General features: G+C 40.2%; 2 protein-coding genes across 2 annotated transcripts; both read right to left on the bottom strand.

Moving 5' to 3' along the window:
• Positions 1-6,755: 6,755 nt before the first annotated feature.
• spata4 (spermatogenesis associated 4) lies at positions 6,756-10,629 on the bottom strand. Its single transcript, XM_071535387.1, has 6 exons — positions 10,529-10,629; positions 10,044-10,173; positions 9,553-9,671; positions 8,262-8,482; positions 7,611-7,721; positions 6,756-6,850 (listed from the first exon to the last, which is right to left on the bottom strand). Exons 1-6 carry the CDS (start codon positions 10,627-10,629, stop codon positions 6,756-6,758), a joined length of 777 nt encoding a protein of 258 aa, XP_071391488.1.
• A 1,170-nt stretch (positions 10,630-11,799) lies between these two features.
• Positions 11,800-17,944, bottom strand: asb5a (ankyrin repeat and SOCS box containing 5a). Its single transcript, XM_071535257.1, has 7 exons — positions 17,740-17,944; positions 15,577-15,656; positions 15,127-15,234; positions 14,633-14,783; positions 13,421-13,555; positions 12,388-12,579; positions 11,800-11,927 (listed from the first exon to the last, which is right to left on the bottom strand). The coding sequence occupies exons 1-7, from the start codon at positions 17,942-17,944 to the stop codon at positions 11,800-11,802; spliced, it is 999 nt and encodes a 332-aa protein (XP_071391358.1).
• Between the last annotated feature and the right edge of the window lie 731 nt (positions 17,945-18,675).

Here is an 18,675-nt window from a genome sequence, read left to right as displayed (position 1 = left end):
TCTCAGAAGCAGTAAAATAGTGAAATCTGATAACGTACAGTGTAAGTTTAACTCTTACATAATGTGTTAAGGTTTAACAATGTAGGTGTTAAGACGTAATCTGCTGCTATAAAAAGAACTGTGGGCGATGAGTGATTTCAGAGAAGTCTTGAAGCATCAATGCTTAAGTAATTAAGATTACATAAAAGAAAGTGTGAAAGTAAGGTGGGAAATAAGTATGATTATTCATAGCTGTGATAACTTGAAATCAGTTATAATTTGTAATACTCTAGGTGATCCATGTTGTGGCTTTGTGATGATATATATTTAAAAAAAAATATAATAATAATGAGGAGAGTATGAATGAATGTGCATCCAATACAATAAAAGTAAGCAATGGTAAGACACCTGGTGTGAAACAGAGCAGGGGGAAGAATCTAGTAATAACCAAACAACAGTAATGTTTCATCCATTTAAAGTTTCCATTTGCATTTCAGTGTACAATTAAACTACAAAGCATATTATCAATCTTTTGGAAGACACATTTCAAATTTGACACTTTCTGGTGCAGACTTCGTATTTCATACAGATCCAAACCAAATTTGAGTTTGAGTTTTCAAAAACCATACTATCCTGTCATTATCAGAAATGCATCGCACTGTAGATACATTTTTCTGAGCTGTATTTTCTATTATTTGCATTATAATTGTAATATTCAAGTAGAAACACATAATGGCGCATAAATGGAAAGACCTTCAGATACTCCTCATCAGGACACGAAATACACTTTTTTTTCTCTCTAGGCCTCTGGTTTAAGGGGTAAATACTAAAATTGACCAGTCCTTTGCACTTTGTAAGTTGTACAAATTGTAAAAAAGAAACTCTGAATCATTGTTGGTTACAGTGATATACTTAACAGTCACCTTCAAAATTGATCAACACATCATGCATTCACACATACAAGATGGTGTTGTAGATAATGATGCTGATGTGATATGGACAGACTGGTCATTATTAAAGGTGCTACATCTAGCATTTTTAAACATCAATATATCATTGTCAAATTAATTGTGATGCCTTGTTATGATTACCAGAAACAAATGAGACTGTAGTCGAGGTGGCTGGACACACCAGTGGTATTGTTAGTGCCAGTAAATTAAGACCACGGGTCTCATAAACCCCATTAGTTTGTGACGCAAGGGGGATGTTCTTTCTTGACCCCCCACGCCCACCCTGGCATCACTCCATGTGTGTTTGTAGCTTTACTGAAGAGGATAAACATGGCCTTTCACTTGTTCCACCATCTGCCATTGCCAGAAAGTCTGAAGGCGTTAGCTTCGTTTGTGCTTGAAGAATAGCGTCCTCTTCCTGTGTTGTGCCGTAAAGCATCATCACTTTGTGTCGTAAAGCAATACAGCAGATTTTCGACTCGGTGGTGCAAGATGTAAAATGCAGTGTAGATGCTGGTAGAGGCTGCCAATCATCTTGACAATGATCTCTTTGTTTACAGTAATCATACTAATGTCTCCAGATTAATGTGGTAATGATTTATTGATTTTAAAATGCTACATGTAGCACCTTTGATTAATTATTCAGTCTAATATTCCATATTGTCCACATGGACTAATCCCCTGTGTCCACTGAGTACCTCTTTTTTACAGCAGTTGTGCTATACAGATGCTTGAGGGAACTCCCTGTTGTGGCTAGTGCTTTTGCTATGAGATGAGATAAACCTGTTTAAATTACAGCACTCTTTTGCCAAAAGCTTACACATTTTTTACTTCTAGTGCTTGTTGTTCTACACGCTACAAAACACTCGCAGGACTGTTGGGAACATGTAAGATCACGTCCTTCCCATTGAAAATAACAAGAAGAAGAGTCCAGCAGTGTATAAGGAGGTTCTTATGTGGGCATGCAGTGAAAAAGATTGGCTGTAAGGGTTCAATCACACCTACAGTTCACTGTCTTTGGTCTGAGCCATGTTGGAAATTAACTTGCATTTTGTTTGTTTAGGTTCACACTGCGGCGCTGCAAGCAAACCAGGGCTTGTACACAAAAGTCACATGGACTAACAAGTAGCTTGTTTATTGTACAGAGTCTTGGTAACCTGTAATCCCACAAGGTTAGAGATTTTAGCGGCGGTGGTGGTAGGGGGTCAAAACAAATCCCATTCCAGTTGCTGTAAATTTTGCCAAGCATGGTGGACTCTGCTCTGTGCTCTAGGCAGTAATTCAGCTTCTAAGAAATAGCTGAATTTGAGCACCAGGATCAGCATCATTTCCCTCAGTTCATTTTGTCATGCTAGGCTTTCCAGACATGAGGAACTGCTGCCTATCAGATGTCAACATGTGCCTCCTTATACCCATAAAACCTTGCGTCTTGGGGTCGTTTCCTGTAGTTGGTCCGTATTGCGTTCTTAGTCCTAAGGCTCTTGGGGGGCAGAGACCCACATATTCAGGCGTCTCCAAACGCTCCAGAGTTTCAATAAACTGCTCCAAACATGCTTGGTATGAATGTACCCTTAGAAGTACACAGAAACACATTTCTTTTCCCAGTGTTATGCTATATTTAACACCTTAGCTGTAGTGAAAATAAAAGGGGCCTCAAACACACTCTGCCTTGCTGTACCGTCTTTAACATGAGTTATGGGGTTAACCATTGTAGCAGTACTGATAAGGACATTTCTGACGTGTTAACAGGCAAATTTAATTTCCAGTTATCATTAATTACCAATTAGCGATTTAATTACCAGCCCACTGTGTTTTCTCAGTGCTGTCTATAAAATTTGGTTGAACATTTCAGCGCTAAATTCTTGATTTATACATAACAGTGAAGTCTTTAATTTTGAGCTTTATTTCCCTATTTGCCCTTTAAAATCCTACATGCCTTACAAATGTTTTATGAAACACAGCATGGAGTCTCTAAATATGACACCTCTCAGTGAAGGCTGAATTGTGTTCCAATCTAATTAATAACTTTTTCATATTTGTTTAAGTGGTATTGTTTGCATGTGGCACAGGAAAAAAAAAAGATTAATTTGCAATTAATTTGCTTCAGTCTCCTGGGATTTAAAGAGTTTACATCAACAGAGGCTAGTGGCTTGTTACTAATGCATGTTCAACTAAATTGAAAATATGCAAATAAATAAAAGCAGTTCATTAGTGGTTACTGAATAAATAGACATCAGTATTAGAATCTGTTATGCACATGACTTTTCACACATTTGTGCGCGTGCACAAACACACATGCACATACACAAAGCGCCCCACCCTTGGCCTGGATAACATGGCCACACACTAGCTTACCATGGCTTTGTTAATGGGGGTGGGAGATTTGCTGTTAGCGATTGGGGGAGGGCTTTTTTTCTAGGGGAATCCTTAGCTTACAAAGCCTCACAATACCCCCCTGGCTAGTCGTGTTCCTGTCTGTGCTTCCAACAAGGCGTTGAAACCCCCCGCCCGCCTCCCCTCCCCACCAGAGCTCCCTTCACACTCTGGGTACCCATGATAGAGGGGAAAAAGCGGCAGATGGTGGAACACTCTCATAGGGCATCTAGGCATCGTGGGTTTCTAACATCAGTTGTCTGGCACCTCCCATCTTCATCAGAAATGATGCGTAAGAGTGTCTGTGTGTTTGGGGTGATTTTGGAGCGTGAATGTAGCGTGAATGTATATGCATAAACTAATATGTTTTGTGTATTTGTGTGTGTGGCTATGTCAACTGCTGTCTGCGTTTTGTGCATGGATGTACGTGCGTGTGTGTGTGTGTCTGCACGTGAATGTGTGTACGTGTGTGTGTGTGCGTCTGTGCGTGTGCATGCATGTTCAGCATGAAATCCTACAGCCAGCGCCTGTGCTCATGACCAACAGAAGGAGCCAAAGAAGCTCACAGTAAGCTTATTAATGTCTCCTGGTCGCTCTCCAGTATGGGCTCGCTAGTTGCCATAGCAACCAGCCCCCAGATACTGTTCGATAGGAGCGGCGAGTAGATATGGAATAAATAAAAACATCACCCCTGTAACCCTAGCCGGTTCTTTTTGTATTCCAAATTTACATAGGCATCGGATTTCATTGAAATCCACACACCCAATTCTAACGCTAATCATGATTATCATGTATAACGCAGTGGAGAACATTCTTAAAAAAAAGACTGAGAAGCCCTCCATGCTACTCCATATGACACATTTCCATGCATTTGCACGAACAACTTCCTGTTGACCAAAAAATCCAAAATTCCAATACTTATCACCCAGCGACTGCAAAAATCGGCAGGCGACAGTGCTCTTCGTCTTAAGTGCCGATGTGTGTCACGCCCAGTCAAGCTGAGGGAAATCAAGAGACACTGAAAGATTAAGGAGGTCACATTTTACAGCACCACTGAGGGAAGCAGGGACAGAGGCTTCACTAGCCGCTCACTACCATGGCAACAACATAGGTGGCTTTGAGAGAAACAAAGAAATATCTTGTTTTTTGTTTTTTTTTCCTTGAAAGGGGGAGCTGTTTAGAAATCTGCTGTTCGGTTAAATAGTTTGGTTCAAATATTAAATATCCACTGACATCTACTCTAACAGAATGATTGGTTGCAAAAAAATTGAACAGTACTTTTAATAGAAATGTAAGCAACCTGCATCTTTAGTTGACACTTTTGCAAAACTAGAACTGAGTACGGAGTAGAACTGGTACTTTCCTAGCATCTAGAAGTTTTTAATGAAGTTTCGTGTTTTGAATATCATTACATCAACTTCTGAGAATAAATGAATAAAAAGTAAATAAATGAATCTGCTCTATTAACATTCTCCTTGTGGGCTATTTTGAGGCTATACTTTTGCATGAATGCGATATGACATAAAAGTCATACCCTTCAAAATTCAACAACCTTTGCTTGCATACTTCTTAGGAATAGCTATTGCATTACATTTGATTCATTAACCATTTCATTCATTACATGGTTGACCCATATGCTGCTGTTCTGTAGGGCTATTGGACACACTCCAGAACACTTTAAGAGTCAAACTCCAGTGAAGCACTACAGTAGCAGTAATCTGAAGATCATCTTTGTCTAATACTCTATTGAGACTTTGGAGATCATATCATTACAGCATTGTCCTATCTCTCTGTTGAAATCACAGCCTCTTGGACCACATGAGAAGCTGGGCAGGCAGCCAGAAACACTTATCATCCTGTCATCCGTTTTTCACTAGGTTCACAGCTCAATTGTACATTGAGCAACCAGGGGTGCTGAAAGATTTAGGGCCGACAGAGCAGTCCTGATCTAAGTGAATGTGAATGGCCTTGTCACTGGAAAAATCTAACTAATGTATTCCAACTAGGTATGTAAAAATGAGGACATTATCATTTACTTTGCAAATTGCATAGATCTTCATCATCTACATTTGGTTAATTGGTAACACAGAGAAAATGTTTAATATAGCACCTGCAGCATCCTGTCTTGATGACATAATGTAAATCATTTGCAGTATTTCCTTTTACATCATCATCAGACAAGTCTATAAATGCTAAATGATGACAGAATCAGCTGAGTCAGTACCACAAAACGAGTAATATGTTTCTGCAGCTGTTAGACTGTAAGTTGGAGTGGTGACGTTAATACAGCTGGTGTGTGTGTGTGTGTGTGTGTGTGTGTGTGTGCACATGACCCCTGTGTATCATCTTTTAGGACAAAAGGCAACCAAGAAAATGGAATATCAGCACATTTGATTCATGTTCCCACAGGCAAAGTTTTATTGAGAACTTCACAGAAAAACAGAAAAAAATATTTGTTCCCTTCTGTCATCAACAGCTATGAAAGACAAGACCAAGATGGAATTCAGATTGGAGGCTAGTGTGGGTAAATTAAAAGAGTGCATTCCCAAAACTGTACATTCATTTTCGGGATTCATCATTCAATATCTCTAAAATATAGAGGATCCAGGATCTACCAATGACTACTAACTACTGTTAAGTTTGGTTTGGCTTTTGTAAGAGCAGGTGTCACATTTATCATATAGTGGCTGTCTCATGTTGGAACGTAACAAGACATTTACCAAGAAACGGGACAGGAAATAACTTTAATGTTTGCACATCACAGTGACTGGTAATTCACAAAATCCAGCGGCCTAATTTACTACTTTACAAGCCAAATCTCAGAATCATAAATCAAATGCTGGCTGGTTACCTGCCAAACTGGCTAATGGAGCAGACAGCCTTATGAGCCACAGCATAGCTGGTGCTAATTTTTCACAATGCCAAGACCCTGTATGCAGATGGAGATAAGAGTCTGACTATAGCCCTAGTGAGGCAAAGGAAGGTAGCCATGGATTCAGAAATGGGTGTAGTCATTCTGAATAGCAGCTGAAGCACTCAGCACAATGAACAATGCAAACATGATGAGAAAAGTCAGTCAATATTTGTATGCTGGGTATACAGGTCTAATTTCCCTTCCATTTGTCAAAGGTATAGCTACAATTTGGTGGATTTTTATCTCAGAAAACACTGAGCAGATCATCTTGATTCTCAGCCTGCTGTCTCTGCAATTGCAAATCAGATTCAATGCTGCCACCTCCTGGTGTAAACGGATACAAGTGCAAATGGTTGAGGCACTGAAACATGACCTAAGCCATAATAACAAATAGTAATGTCATCCCTTCTTTCAAAGCAAGTCATACTTCAAAGCATTTTATTAAAAAAAAATGCTTTAATGCATGAAAGGCATTAAAGATTATAGACATAAAGTGACACACACCATACAACAGCAGAGGACAGGTCCCTTCAGTCTCTTTAATAGTTAACCAGGGAGCGTCTGGCAGGCTGGCGCACCTTGATCTCCTTAAAGGAAACAGTAGCTCCACTCTGTAAAGATGGCAGGCACAGCTCTAGAGTGGCAGACAATGGCAAATACAGCGGTAAGTGCAACTGCATTTACAAGGAAAGTGTAACACAGAAGAGGCACCAAGGGTGGAACTAACACATTATAATTACTCTTGTAACTACAATTGAATAGCTTCTTTGTATTCTTGTTCTTTGAGTGTTTTTCGACATCAGAAATTTTTCTTAAAAGTAAGACCCCCCCCCAAACACACACACACACACACACACACACACACACACTGCCTCACATAGGGCAGTACATCTAAGGACATGAGAGAAATCTAAATCTTTTCTCACTTTATCTAACCTTTTCCCCTCCCACTAAACTGTAAAATGTAAACAAGAGCATCAAGTTATTATTGAAGCCAGTATCTCCTGTTGAGCTCATTTTGGCACACAGCGTCTCCAGTATCAGTGTTATAAAGCTGTTTCTTTCTGAGAAGAAATATGACATATGGAGCTTTCTTGATGTGCTGGATACAGATGCATTGTGTTCACTAATGTTATTTGTCAAAACAGTTTCAAAGCAAGCAACTGATGATTATCCACCATCAGACTATGTTCTCTAAAGTTGATTCTTCAAAGAGAATATGACGCATAGCACTTACACACTTGCGCTACGTTTACTATTACTATTTGGCAAAGCCATTTAAATTTCCATGGAAGTCTGCAGCACTCAAATGACGCATTTGAGCACACAGCAGCAACAGAATCAGTATTCCTTGTTGATCCTTGTTGAGAAATCATCTGAGATACAGAACTTACTTGATGCAGTGCCTGCAGATGCAGGGCTCTCGGAGCACTCGTCACCCTGGCAGGACACCAGGGGCCTTCTGGCTGCCAGCTGACCCAGGGGGGGCTTCACTTTGAAACGTCCTGTCACCCAACCAAAGAAACTGTCATTGGAAAGATCCAAATCAGCCAGATTCTGTCACATTCAAAGAAATGTGACTTATTGTGAATTGTTAAACAGGGTTCCCACACTCTCTTGGACATCAAATTCAAGGGCTTTTCAGTGACTTTCAAGGTCCTGTTTGATGAAATTTCAGGGCTCAAAATGGGGAAGTTTTGGGGTAAGACAGATCACTGGTCAGAATTATACATCATACAGACTAATTTTTTACTTCCTGACTGCAAATCTCCATCACAGGGTTTTCTTCAGAATGGGAAGCGCTGATCCAGAGAGCTGAGTACTTTCAACCCCATCCATTCATTTTCGAATATGTTTAAGGCCTTATTTAATTTTTCTCAAATCCACCATCTCTAATCAAAATATTAGCCCTGTGGCTCTGTGTTTATCAATGGGTAGAGCAGGGGTTCAACTGGATAGGTGCTTTGGATCCCCCAAATAGCATATGCAGATAAATCGTAACCCCACAACAGACTCTGCGTCTCTATCACCCCTGGGTGACTCACCGGGGTTGTGAACCCTCTCTGTGGCCTTCTGCTCCAGGTGTCTGTGGATGATGGCTTCTGCCTTCCTCTGGTTGGTGCTGATGTTGGGCTCGGCCATGATCTCAGTTATCTTCAGGTTGTTCTTGATGGCCTTGGAGGCTGTGGAGCGCGCCACTGTGGGCAGCTGCTCCTGGTACTCCTGGTCAGTGAAGTCCAACCCTGGGTCCCGGACACCTTTGATGCTAAAAATGGAGACTCATAAAGATCAGACCTATCTATTCTGATATGGTTTTTGCACTGTGAACCGTGTACCAATTAGGGCTGGGCAATAATTCAATGTTATCATTGATCGTCTTTCAGTGGAATCATATCGTGGTGATTTTGTAATACTGTGACAGACAATTCTATTGTCTAAATTCATGATAACTAGCAAATTTTATTGAAAAACACCTGCAAATTTTAGTTTTGCTCCATTTGGTTCAATGGGATGAACATTAATTTGATTTAGGCTATTTAACATATGATTTTGCATACATGAGCCATATTGTGATATTAATATTGAAAAAAATCCTCATGATTATTGTGGTATTGATTTCAACCATATCATTCAACCATAGTACCAATACTGGCATGTTTTTCCATTGTGTTTGCACAGTCTAGTTTGGTTCAGGTGCACTAGAAGCATGTTGGCAGAGCACCGACAGGGTTTTTCCATTGTACAGGTCTTTACATGTCCTGTCTCTGATATGGTTATGGCAGTGGTTATATAGTGTCAGCACCCTTGTATTTTCCATGGGAATACTGGGTGGTTATGTACATTGCGTGCATGTCATCAATGTAATGACAACACCCCCCACAAGGATCCTTCAAAGCAAAATCAACACTATGCCAGTGTTTATATGAGCCTACACCCATCAGAGTTAATTTGAGACTGTTGGGTAGTTTTGAACACTCGCCCCCACAGCCATATCAGCTCTATGACTAACAAGCAACTCTCCAAGCAACACCTGTCATATCCAAATAATTGTCAGTGAAAGACAAACACTTAACACCGAAATATTTGCTGTGTTTGAAAGTGAGGTAGTATCACACCTGCTTGTGCACCTTACTAGCACATTTCTACTGTGCCCATACCAAACTGAACTGTAAACATAAACATAATGTAAAAACCCCAAAAATACTGTGCAGGTAAGGAGGTCATATTCTATTCTAAACATCAGATTTGTTTGGTAAAAGAGTGAAAGCAGCTGGTAGATTTTGTAATCTCCCTGCAACTGTGTTAGTTTCCTGCCCTGCTCCCAATCAACCTCACCTCTGCTTGGTTAAAATGGTATAAACCTCCTGCACCAGTAGCTCAGCTGCTCCTGGTTTACAGTGGATGGTTCCATCGATGGCCTCCTTCATCAGGTGAAGCTTCTGCTTCTGCAAAAACTGGGGAATTAACATTTTCAATAAATAGCTGACTCAAAAAAGGAAACAACCTCCTGCCTCGGATCCCAAAAGTAGGTCATAAAAATATTTAAATGGTTCCTGGATACCTAAATTATTGTGGAAAAATTGATATTTAAGCATTTCCCTGCAGTGTGCTGTAGGCTGAATGAACTAATCACAACATTTTGGTTCCAAAAATAGGCTCATTTTTGTGAGATGAGCAAACACGATAGTCTGCAACACCAATTGAAGGCGATGAGACACTATTACCATGGAAATGTGGTGCCTTGAAAAAGCATTTAAACCACAGGCCAAATGAATAAAGTGGCATTTCTTACAGGCTCATTATATGTTTAGACCTTGGCCTCTTACCCGCTCTATCTGGCTCCAGTTCCCCTGCTTGGCAGACAGTGATGTCCCTCTGTCATATGAATGCATTGGAAAGTCTTCAGGATAATGCCGAGAAAACATCTCTGCCACGAGGTATCCGTTGGAAAAATCTCTGGAAATAAACAGTTGGGATAACTGATAGACTAAAACAGATTCTAGGGCTGTGAAATTCACTTTGAGCAACTCCCTCTGCCTTGGCAGCATTGGAGAACTACCTCAGGATGATGGCTTCAGACTCAGTAATGAAGTGAGGAGAGATGAATCAAAGTGTCAGGCAAAGTGATTAGTCTGCTGTGTGGCATAAATTAAAATACACTATTAGTTACCCTAGCAAGCAATATAATAACATGATGTCGAGAGTTTCTGTTCCAGGCCAATTACTTGTATTTTAGTGATCTAAGATCAAGTTTAAGTGTAAATGCCTAACGACTGAGGTCTGGGTGTTTTGACAGCACAACGGTTTCTACCTGCGCGCATTCTTTGGAGGAAATGACAAGTCGAGGCTCTGCAGCCACTTCACAACTTCTCTTGGCAGTCCTGTCTTTTTGGGAGGCTGTGCATAAGCCATGCTGCTGTGAGCCTACAAACCTGTGACGTTTCTACCGTTACATAACATTACGTTGATTCGGTTGATTCCCAAAACTAACTTATATAGGCCGAGTGAACCGTACCACTTTCGTTTTCCAAAATATTTAAATCAATGGAAATGCAAGTTTTTTTTGCAAATCTAATAATTTCAATAATAGTTTCCGAGCTGCGTTACCTAACAACCACCATTTGACAGCTTTTTGTTTACAGTTCCATGGCAACCAACAGTTCGTCTTCTTCTTCTTCCTGGTTTTGCGGTAGCATAAACACATCGATGGACCGCTGCTGCCCTCAACAGGTGGTAACAGTAATAGCGAGTTTTGTATAGGAAATTCAAGAAATTCATTTTAGTCGTACAAACACTTATTTCTAGTAGGTTTTTTTTTTTTTGGGGGGGGGGATAAATTCTTGCTGCTCCTCACACTCACATTTCCCTTCTGGTTTTTCAATCCACTCCTTAATACTAGTAATCCAGGTTTAAATTTGTCACCTTACACAAATCTTTTTTCCCAAAGCTTTGCTACTATATTCTATAAGAAAATCGCCCCTACACCAACAGTTTAATTACCAATATAGCCCACAAGTATAAGTCATTTACAAAGGCAACATATTTTGAAATGCAATAGGTTTCACAACTTTTATTAATCATCTATTAGTGTACAATTTAGAGTAGGCCTACATTAGGTACAAAATGCGAAACTATGAATAATTGTTAACATATATTGTGCAATTATGCCACATGTTTTATTTTGTGTAAGGTTTTCAAAGTGCATCACCCTCTGGAAGCTATTGCAACTTTGCAGGCATCATCTAAGTATTGCAAAACTAAATCACAATTTTTTATTTTTTTATTTTTTTTTTTTTATTATTTATCCAGGGAAAGCTTACTAAGCATGCATGCTCTTTTTCAGCAGCACCCTGCTTCACATTCATCCAGGTACACACATTCACAGCCACAGTTTGGTGCTGTTGGCCACTGAGCGGCTCCTCTGTGACTAATTTCAATTAACCGCTTTCGCTGCTGTACCGACGGGCAGCTAAAAATAAATGGAGGATGAGTTCACCGAGTTCAGGTGCCATTTGTGTTAAAGGCTTTTTTTTTTTTTTTCTGAAAGTCCCAGCTAGGCAGACGGTTCAGTTGTTCTGCTTGTCATCTGTACTGCAGGTAGTTCCTGAGCGCGTTGGGCAGAGGGAGGTGGGAGAGGAGGTGGAGCCTGTCACGGCTGACACAGCTCCTGATGCACTGCCGACACAGCTGGCTCAGCAGCCGGGGTGTCGCTGTGAAAACGAGGAGAGAGGGAAAAATTTGTATTATGCGGTCCCAGAGTCAATTAATTGACTGCTCCCAAAACAAAAGCCTTGACTTAGGGTGCAGTCACACCTGCAGGTGGTTTTCTTTGGTGTGAATCACAGTGGAAAAGTTTACTTTGTTTACCGCTACATCATTACATATAAGATATTGCCTAAAAGATGGAGAAAAAAAAGCCTGAAAAACTCTACCTTTACAGTACTGTAAGATACAATCATGTAGTAGGTTATAAAGTCACTCCTATACTATTTTTATTTGTTTTAAGATAATTATTTAATATCTGTTTGTGCAGAAATTTGCTTTGCATCTCAAAATCTCGCAATCATCCACACAAGACAGTAAGACACAATAAAAAAGTTAGACAGTTAAAAAGAAGTGCAAGCAAAGGGCCATTTGCATACAAAACATAAGTTACAGGTCAGCTTGTACCTTCATAGAGCAGTAGGAAGCCCTCTGTTAGACTGCTGGCTGGAGCCACCTCTACTGGCCTCTGAAACTCCAGGTTCCTGGCGTTAATGTCTGCACCAAAGTCCAGCAGCAGCTTCACTACAGCTGTGCAGTCTTTCTGTGCAGCTGCATGTAAGGGAGACTCCAGGGATTTGCCTTTCTGTACATTTGCCCCTGTATGCAGCACAGCTTGGTATTATTCATTATGGACGAGGTTCAGTCAGTCCTGGTTAGTACGGTGTGGCTAGATGTGTTGTTTTTCTTCATCTAGGGATCATTATGCATACCAGAGTTTCCACTACAATTGAGAAGGATTGGTGAATCCCTGTCATATAGGGAAAAATACACTGTCTCTTCAATTTGTGATGTTCAGTGCATTCCAGGAGTTATTTTGTGATGAAGTGCCGTCATTTACTTTTTTGGTGTACCCAATTTTCCTTAACCTGCCTCATCTACTTCTACTTCAGTTAGTGATTTCCTACATTTCCCAGAATGACTTTCAACAACACCCAAAGAACAGACATGAACTTGTTGCCTTCAATCAAAGGTGGCTGTTGTTACTGTTGATGTTTCAGATTGCTGAAATGTTTTCTGCTATCAAACTCCATTGTAGCTGCGCTCAAAATGTCTCAACATCATGTCACATCATCTACATTTTCATCTATGGAAATAAGAAAAATACACCACCAAACAACAAAAATGGGCCCAGAAATGCAAGGTATATAACAGTGTTAAAGTGTTAGGGTGGATTCTTCCTTTAAATAACTGCTAACCCACCTAAACGAATTTCATTGGTCTGGGTTTCAGTTTAGTGTCCCATGATGCTCTAAATGGTGCGTCAGAGGCATGACCACCCTGCCAAGAATACAATTCTGGGAGAAGCACTGATGAGTACATGTGCTTGTGTGCATGCATATGTGGATTTGATTGTGTGTGTGTGTGTGTGTGTACATGTGTTCATTCGTGTTTGTGTCTGAATGGAGATGTAAAGATCCACACTGTGTTGTGAGCTCACCTTCCCTCAGGAGTTTCCTGGCACACTCCAGCTCTTGGCAGACGCAGGCCGTATAGAGCGCTGTGCCCAGGTGAGGAATGTCCATGTCCACATCGGCCCCCCACGTGACCAGAGCCTCCACACACCCGCTATGACCTGGGAGTAATGGAGGGTGAAGACAGTTATCATTGTATGGCAGTGTTAATTAACTCAATGAGCCAGCTATAGATTTATATTTATAGCAGTTTTTCCACAATGCAGGTTTATCACCAAGTGCTTTACAGAGCAGCAACAGACATAAATACAGATAAAAACCAACATAAAATGTAACCTGTATGCAGTTAGCAGGGTTAGAGCGATATATGATAAATTTGCCTTTTATTAAATATCAGATATCGGTCAGTCATGCCGTCCACTGCCGATATGATGGAGGTTCCTCCCTGACCAGAGTTACATAAAAACAGTCTGTTAAACTGGCAATGACATTTTGTTTTCTTTGCACATTTCATTTATTCATTTCATTTTTCAATCATGTTTTTGTAAATTACTTCTTTATTTAAAGGCCTGTTATATCCCAGAATTTCCCCTATCATTGAATAGGTGCAGTGGGTCACCCTGCATCAAGGAGCTGCTAACCCACCTAGAAGAATTTTATTAGTTTGGGTTTCAGTGGAGTTTTAGTGTCCCGTGATGGTCTAAATGCTGTTTCAGAGGCTTTTTTTAGGCAGGAAAATGTTCAAATTTGAAGATATTGAATATGGGCACAGAATGCCAGCTATTGGCAACTTCAGTCTAAAAATATCAGTATTGCGTGAGCTCTAGTAATTAATTGTCTCGAGCCTGGACTTAAATACTCAGACAATGTCTGATTCTCTAACATCGTCAAGAAGCTTGTTCCAAAGTGAGGGTGCATGCAGGATTGTTAGCCTCCGGCTGTTTGACTGTCTAGTCTCATTCAGCTGGAACAGATTAACAAGAGAACATTATTAAGTTTTAAGATTTTCTATTGTGTTTCTTATTATTGTGCTTTGACAATTGCCTTCGAGTACTACCAGAACTCGCTGTCACATAACACTGTTTGGATGTAGAAATGTTATCAAATGTATTTCCCTCATTGTTTATCATACAGCTGGCCCATTGGTTTATGGTATACAAAATTCCAATTAAAAACTATCGGAGGTATCAGTAGATGCATTTTGCTATATATACACACAATATTTTGTGGAAATATACCTTTGCTGGCGGCTTCATGGATGGGTGAGGGGTGGTACATCTGGGTCTGGGGTTTGGCTCCATTTTCCAAAAGGAGCTCTGTGCATGCCACACTGCCCACTGTGCAGGCATTGAACAGGGGAGTGACCCCATCAATAGTAGAGGCATTGACCTGAACACAGACACATTTTTATTGTATTTTTTTTAGCCCTTGTTTAACCAGGCAAGTTAACTAAGAATGCATTCTTATTTACAGCATCAGCCTGAGGGAATAGTTGCAGGGGCATAGTGTCTTGCTCATGGATATCTCAGCAGTAATTGCTGAAGGAGAGGAGAGTGTTACTTATTCACTAACTCTTCCCAGATTTTCCCAGCCTGTCTGAGGATTTAAATTTCAGTCACAAGCCTGTTTTTCTATCCTTCAGTGTAAACCCACATGCAAATCAGCTTTCACCTCTACAATAGGGCAACAATATGAGTCAAAGTTGAAAATAGGTGGCCAATATGTGACTTACATTTGCTCTTGCATCAATGAGAGCTCTGGCGCAGGTAACGTGGTTTCCCAAGCAGGCCTCATGGAGCGGGGTCACATGGTCTATGGTCAGAACATTCACATTGTGGCCCTAGAGACAGAAACAAACCAGACACAGATAGTTTGATGTTTAGAGGAGCATGAAGTAATCAATACACTACTGTTGGTTGTGGGATGCCAGAATTTAGTGTTGAGAACTAATGGAGATACAGTGTCTAATTCAGTGGAACATCTGTGATTTCCCATATGATAACCCCAGTGACAAACCTGCTTTCACACAAACCCCCTTATCTCTAACATCCGAACCAGGATTCTACACAGGCACTCAACTTAGTTTTCTTGCACGAGGGATAGTTACATGAGACCCTGTGTTTTGGTAAATGTGTCACGGATAAAGTGATGCACATGATCCTCACAAAGGGATAGTGTTCACCTGTAAAATGAGGTTCTTCAGGGCCAGGAGGCGGCCCTGACACGCCGCGTCATGGAGGGGTGAACGGTCCGCCCAGGAGCCTGCAGTGGAAATAACAATTCAGCACTTACTTCTTTTACTTTCTTTTTTTACATTTACATTATTTTAGCCATTTAGCTGAGGATCTTATCCACAGCAGCTTGCAATGAGTGCAACAGCAGAATGAGCTTTAATTCCTAGATTGCCAATATTACAAGCAGATAATGCTAAGGATTAGAGCCACAGTGCACAGGCAATAGATACAACATATACTTGTGTATCACTAGAATGGCCATGGATGATAGAGAAGTTCTGGGTAAATAAATCTGAGCAGAAAAGGTTAAATGTTTTTTTTAACCTTACAGTGTAACAACAAACGTTTTTAACTGAGAATGGTTGCAGAATGTCAATCGCAGACTCAACAGATAGTTAAAGTTACTTTTTTTTAACTGTTAACCATGCCAAACTGAGCATAATAGAACATTTAACAACATTTAATACAACAGCAGTTCAGCATAGTGTACCAGTGAAAAGTTTTTGTGCTTTATCAAATCCTTTTACTTGCACTTTACTACTCCCAATTTATTGTTTATCCCTTATAATGTTTGACTCATCTTTGACTTGTTTTGCCGTTATAACTTTTGTCTTATCAAATCCCTACTTTACTGTTATAATTCTGTCAATTCTGAAAACAGCTCTCCCTCATGATTCTTGCGTGTTTTACCTGCGTGTTTTGTGTGTTTTACCCCTCATCCTCCAAAAATTCAACAATTAATCTACTTGTGGTATAACATATTCACATGTTAACTGCATGCAAATAAGACCTGAGTCAAAAAGTATTTGCAAATAGTATTGATGATTTGTTGTAGCTTGTTTAGGGTTCCAGATGGGTGAAGTTTACCACATAGGTCAAGATTTTCACTTTTTCATGATTCACTTTTGTTAATTGTCCTGCTTGAATTGTCCTGATGCAGTACACTCCATCCATTTTGACACTCCAAACAGGTTAAAACAAACGTGACAAATTTGTTACTGCCAACTGAGAGATAAGGTCTAATTAAATGTTATTAAATTTGTCATAAATCTCACAAGGCACACCTGAGTCAATGTCCAGAATGACGGCAGATGCGTTCCACACAGCATCATCATCATTTTCCACCATTTTAGTCATGTAATTTATGGCTAATCATCGACCTCATACTTTCTATTAAATTCATGCCATTTCATTCACGCAGCCCATTTTCCTTAATAATGACTGACATTAATTTGAGGTACGGGTATAAAAGACTCAGCTACAGACATCAAACAGATTTCTCAGAACAAGGAAGACCATATCTACAGGAGCGTGACTAATACCCTGAGCTTGGCTAATTAGTATTCCATGGAGTGAGTCCACTGTGAATTAAACATTCCCGTGAATGATAGCTACAGATTATGTTGTCGTCGTCGTGTCTCTCTTTCTTCCCGTCTTCAAACCGCCTGGCCCTGAGAATGTGAAGTGTTGTTTTGGTTGTATGCTGTCTGTCTGTGTGTGAGGGGGGGGCGGTGTGTGTGTGTGTGTGGGGGGGGGGCTGGACTGCATAGCTGAGAATGGAAACTAGGGCAGGATGGGGGTGGGGTTGGTGGGGGGGGTAGATACCATGACCCTGTTCTATTAATACATAAGAGAAATAAAGCCATCAGCCTACTGTGTCTTGCTTAATATTGCATTTACAGCCAGGATTTATAAGCAGCTATTAGGCTAATTAAAGAAAACTAAGGAGTACAATTATTATCATTCAAATCTCTGTTCATCTGGAGCCAATGTGAATGCCATTAACGGCCTATACTCACTGGATAATAATACAGTATTTATAGCTAATTTGTTTACACTGGGCATGGGAGGAGGTGGGTACTTTAATTCAGTCTGATTTCACACTTTTTTTATATCAATATTTTCTATCTATGACTTCTTGACAGACCTACATGAGGTCAGACACACTGAATTGCATTATCTGTAGTCACACTGTACACTGAATTAACTTTCACATACCAATACGAATGCCCCAAATGATGCAATGTATAGCAACAGAGAAGCAACTGGGAGAGGAGTAATAATAACACAGCAGCTCACCAAGGCATTTCATGGTCTGTCAAAGTACTCACCGTGTTGTTGACCGTAATCATAGAACTCTGCTGATATCCTGGCAGCCTCTTTTCGGTTCCCACGGATAATGTAGAAGTATGTCAGCAAGTTGAGGGATATCTTGATAAAGAGCTTGAAGCAGAACAGTGCCAAGATGCTGAGGTAAACTTTGGACAACTGGGCCGCGAAGGGCTTGTTGGTGAGTTCCTCTGTTGGGTCTGACATTTCCCCCCAGCACGTTACAGAAGAAGGGCTTTGGTTGTGATGAAGACGGGATCAGATGCCACTGCAAAAGCACTGGTAGCCTACTTTTTCTCCCAGTGACTGACTGGTTGGCTGCTCCCGACAATGAACAGGCTGGAAAAAAAAAATACACTGCAGCTGCTACTGTGCCTGTGAGAAACTACTGCACATTATTGGACAATGCGGAGTGTGTGTGTGTGTGTGTGTGTGTGTGTGTGGTTGTGTGTATGTGTATACAGGTTATGCAATTTACATTTTATGAAAAAGCTGTATTATAAATGTGAAGGAAAATTATGCACTTGGCATAATTTTTTTTAACTCATTTAATTCTGAATAAGTCTGAGGCACAAGAGCAACAAAACGTAACGTATGTATTTGTCAAATCATGTGGTTTATGCCTATGATAATAAAATGTTTATGAAAACTTGAGGAAAATATGTGTGGGGAAATAGGGAAAAAAATGTATAGGCCTATGGTACTAATTAGAGACTAATGAGTAGGCCTTGATGGTATTTCAGGAGGATTTTGTTCATGAAAACTACAATGTAATAGTCCAACATCAAACTGAAACCATTCTAACATATTTTGTGAGCCAATTTCAAAATGCTGTGTAACTGTTATATAAATATAACTTAAAAAATAATCATATTTATTTATTTTTTAAGTTCTACAGACAATACTCCAAAAGCCCTAGATCCTCCTCCCTTAAATTG

Source organism: Centroberyx affinis, unplaced genomic scaffold, assembly GCF_046629955.1.
Source record: "Centroberyx affinis isolate AG114_WGS23_722 - 3 ecotype Tasmania unplaced genomic scaffold, CSIRO-AGI_Caff_v1 ptg000175l_1, whole genome shotgun sequence".
NCBI lineage: Eukaryota > Metazoa > Chordata > Actinopteri > Beryciformes > Berycidae > Centroberyx > Centroberyx affinis.
The sequence above is the reverse complement of the archived record's forward strand: the minus strand, read 5'-3'. Positions and strand labels throughout refer to the sequence as shown.

Bases quoted from the DNA above. Each gene is read 5' to 3' on its own strand.
- spata4 (XM_071535387.1), bottom strand. From the start codon at position 10,629: ATGGCTTATGCACAGCCTCCCAAAAAGACAGGACTGCCAAGAGAAGTT. The intron at 7,722-8,261 runs GTGAGTCACCCA...GTTGGGTGACAG, and splicing joins AGAGAGGGTTCACAACCCCG to GACGTTTCAAAGTGAAGCCC. The intron at 6,851-7,610 runs GTAAGTTCTGTA...CTGCCACTCTAG, and splicing joins ATCTGCAGGCACTGCATCAA to AGCTGTGCCTGCCATCTTTA.
- asb5a (XM_071535257.1), bottom strand. From the start codon at position 17,944: ATGTCAGACCCAACAGAGGAACTCACCAACAAGCCCTTCGCGGCCCAG. The intron at 13,556-14,632 runs GTATATTTCCAC...CATTACTCCCAG, and splicing joins CCATGAAGCCGCCAGCAAAG to GTCATAGCGGGTGTGTGGAG. The intron at 12,580-13,420 runs GTGAGCTCACAA...TGCTGCATACAG, and splicing joins CAGGAAACTCCTGAGGGAAG to GGGCAAATGTACAGAAAGGC.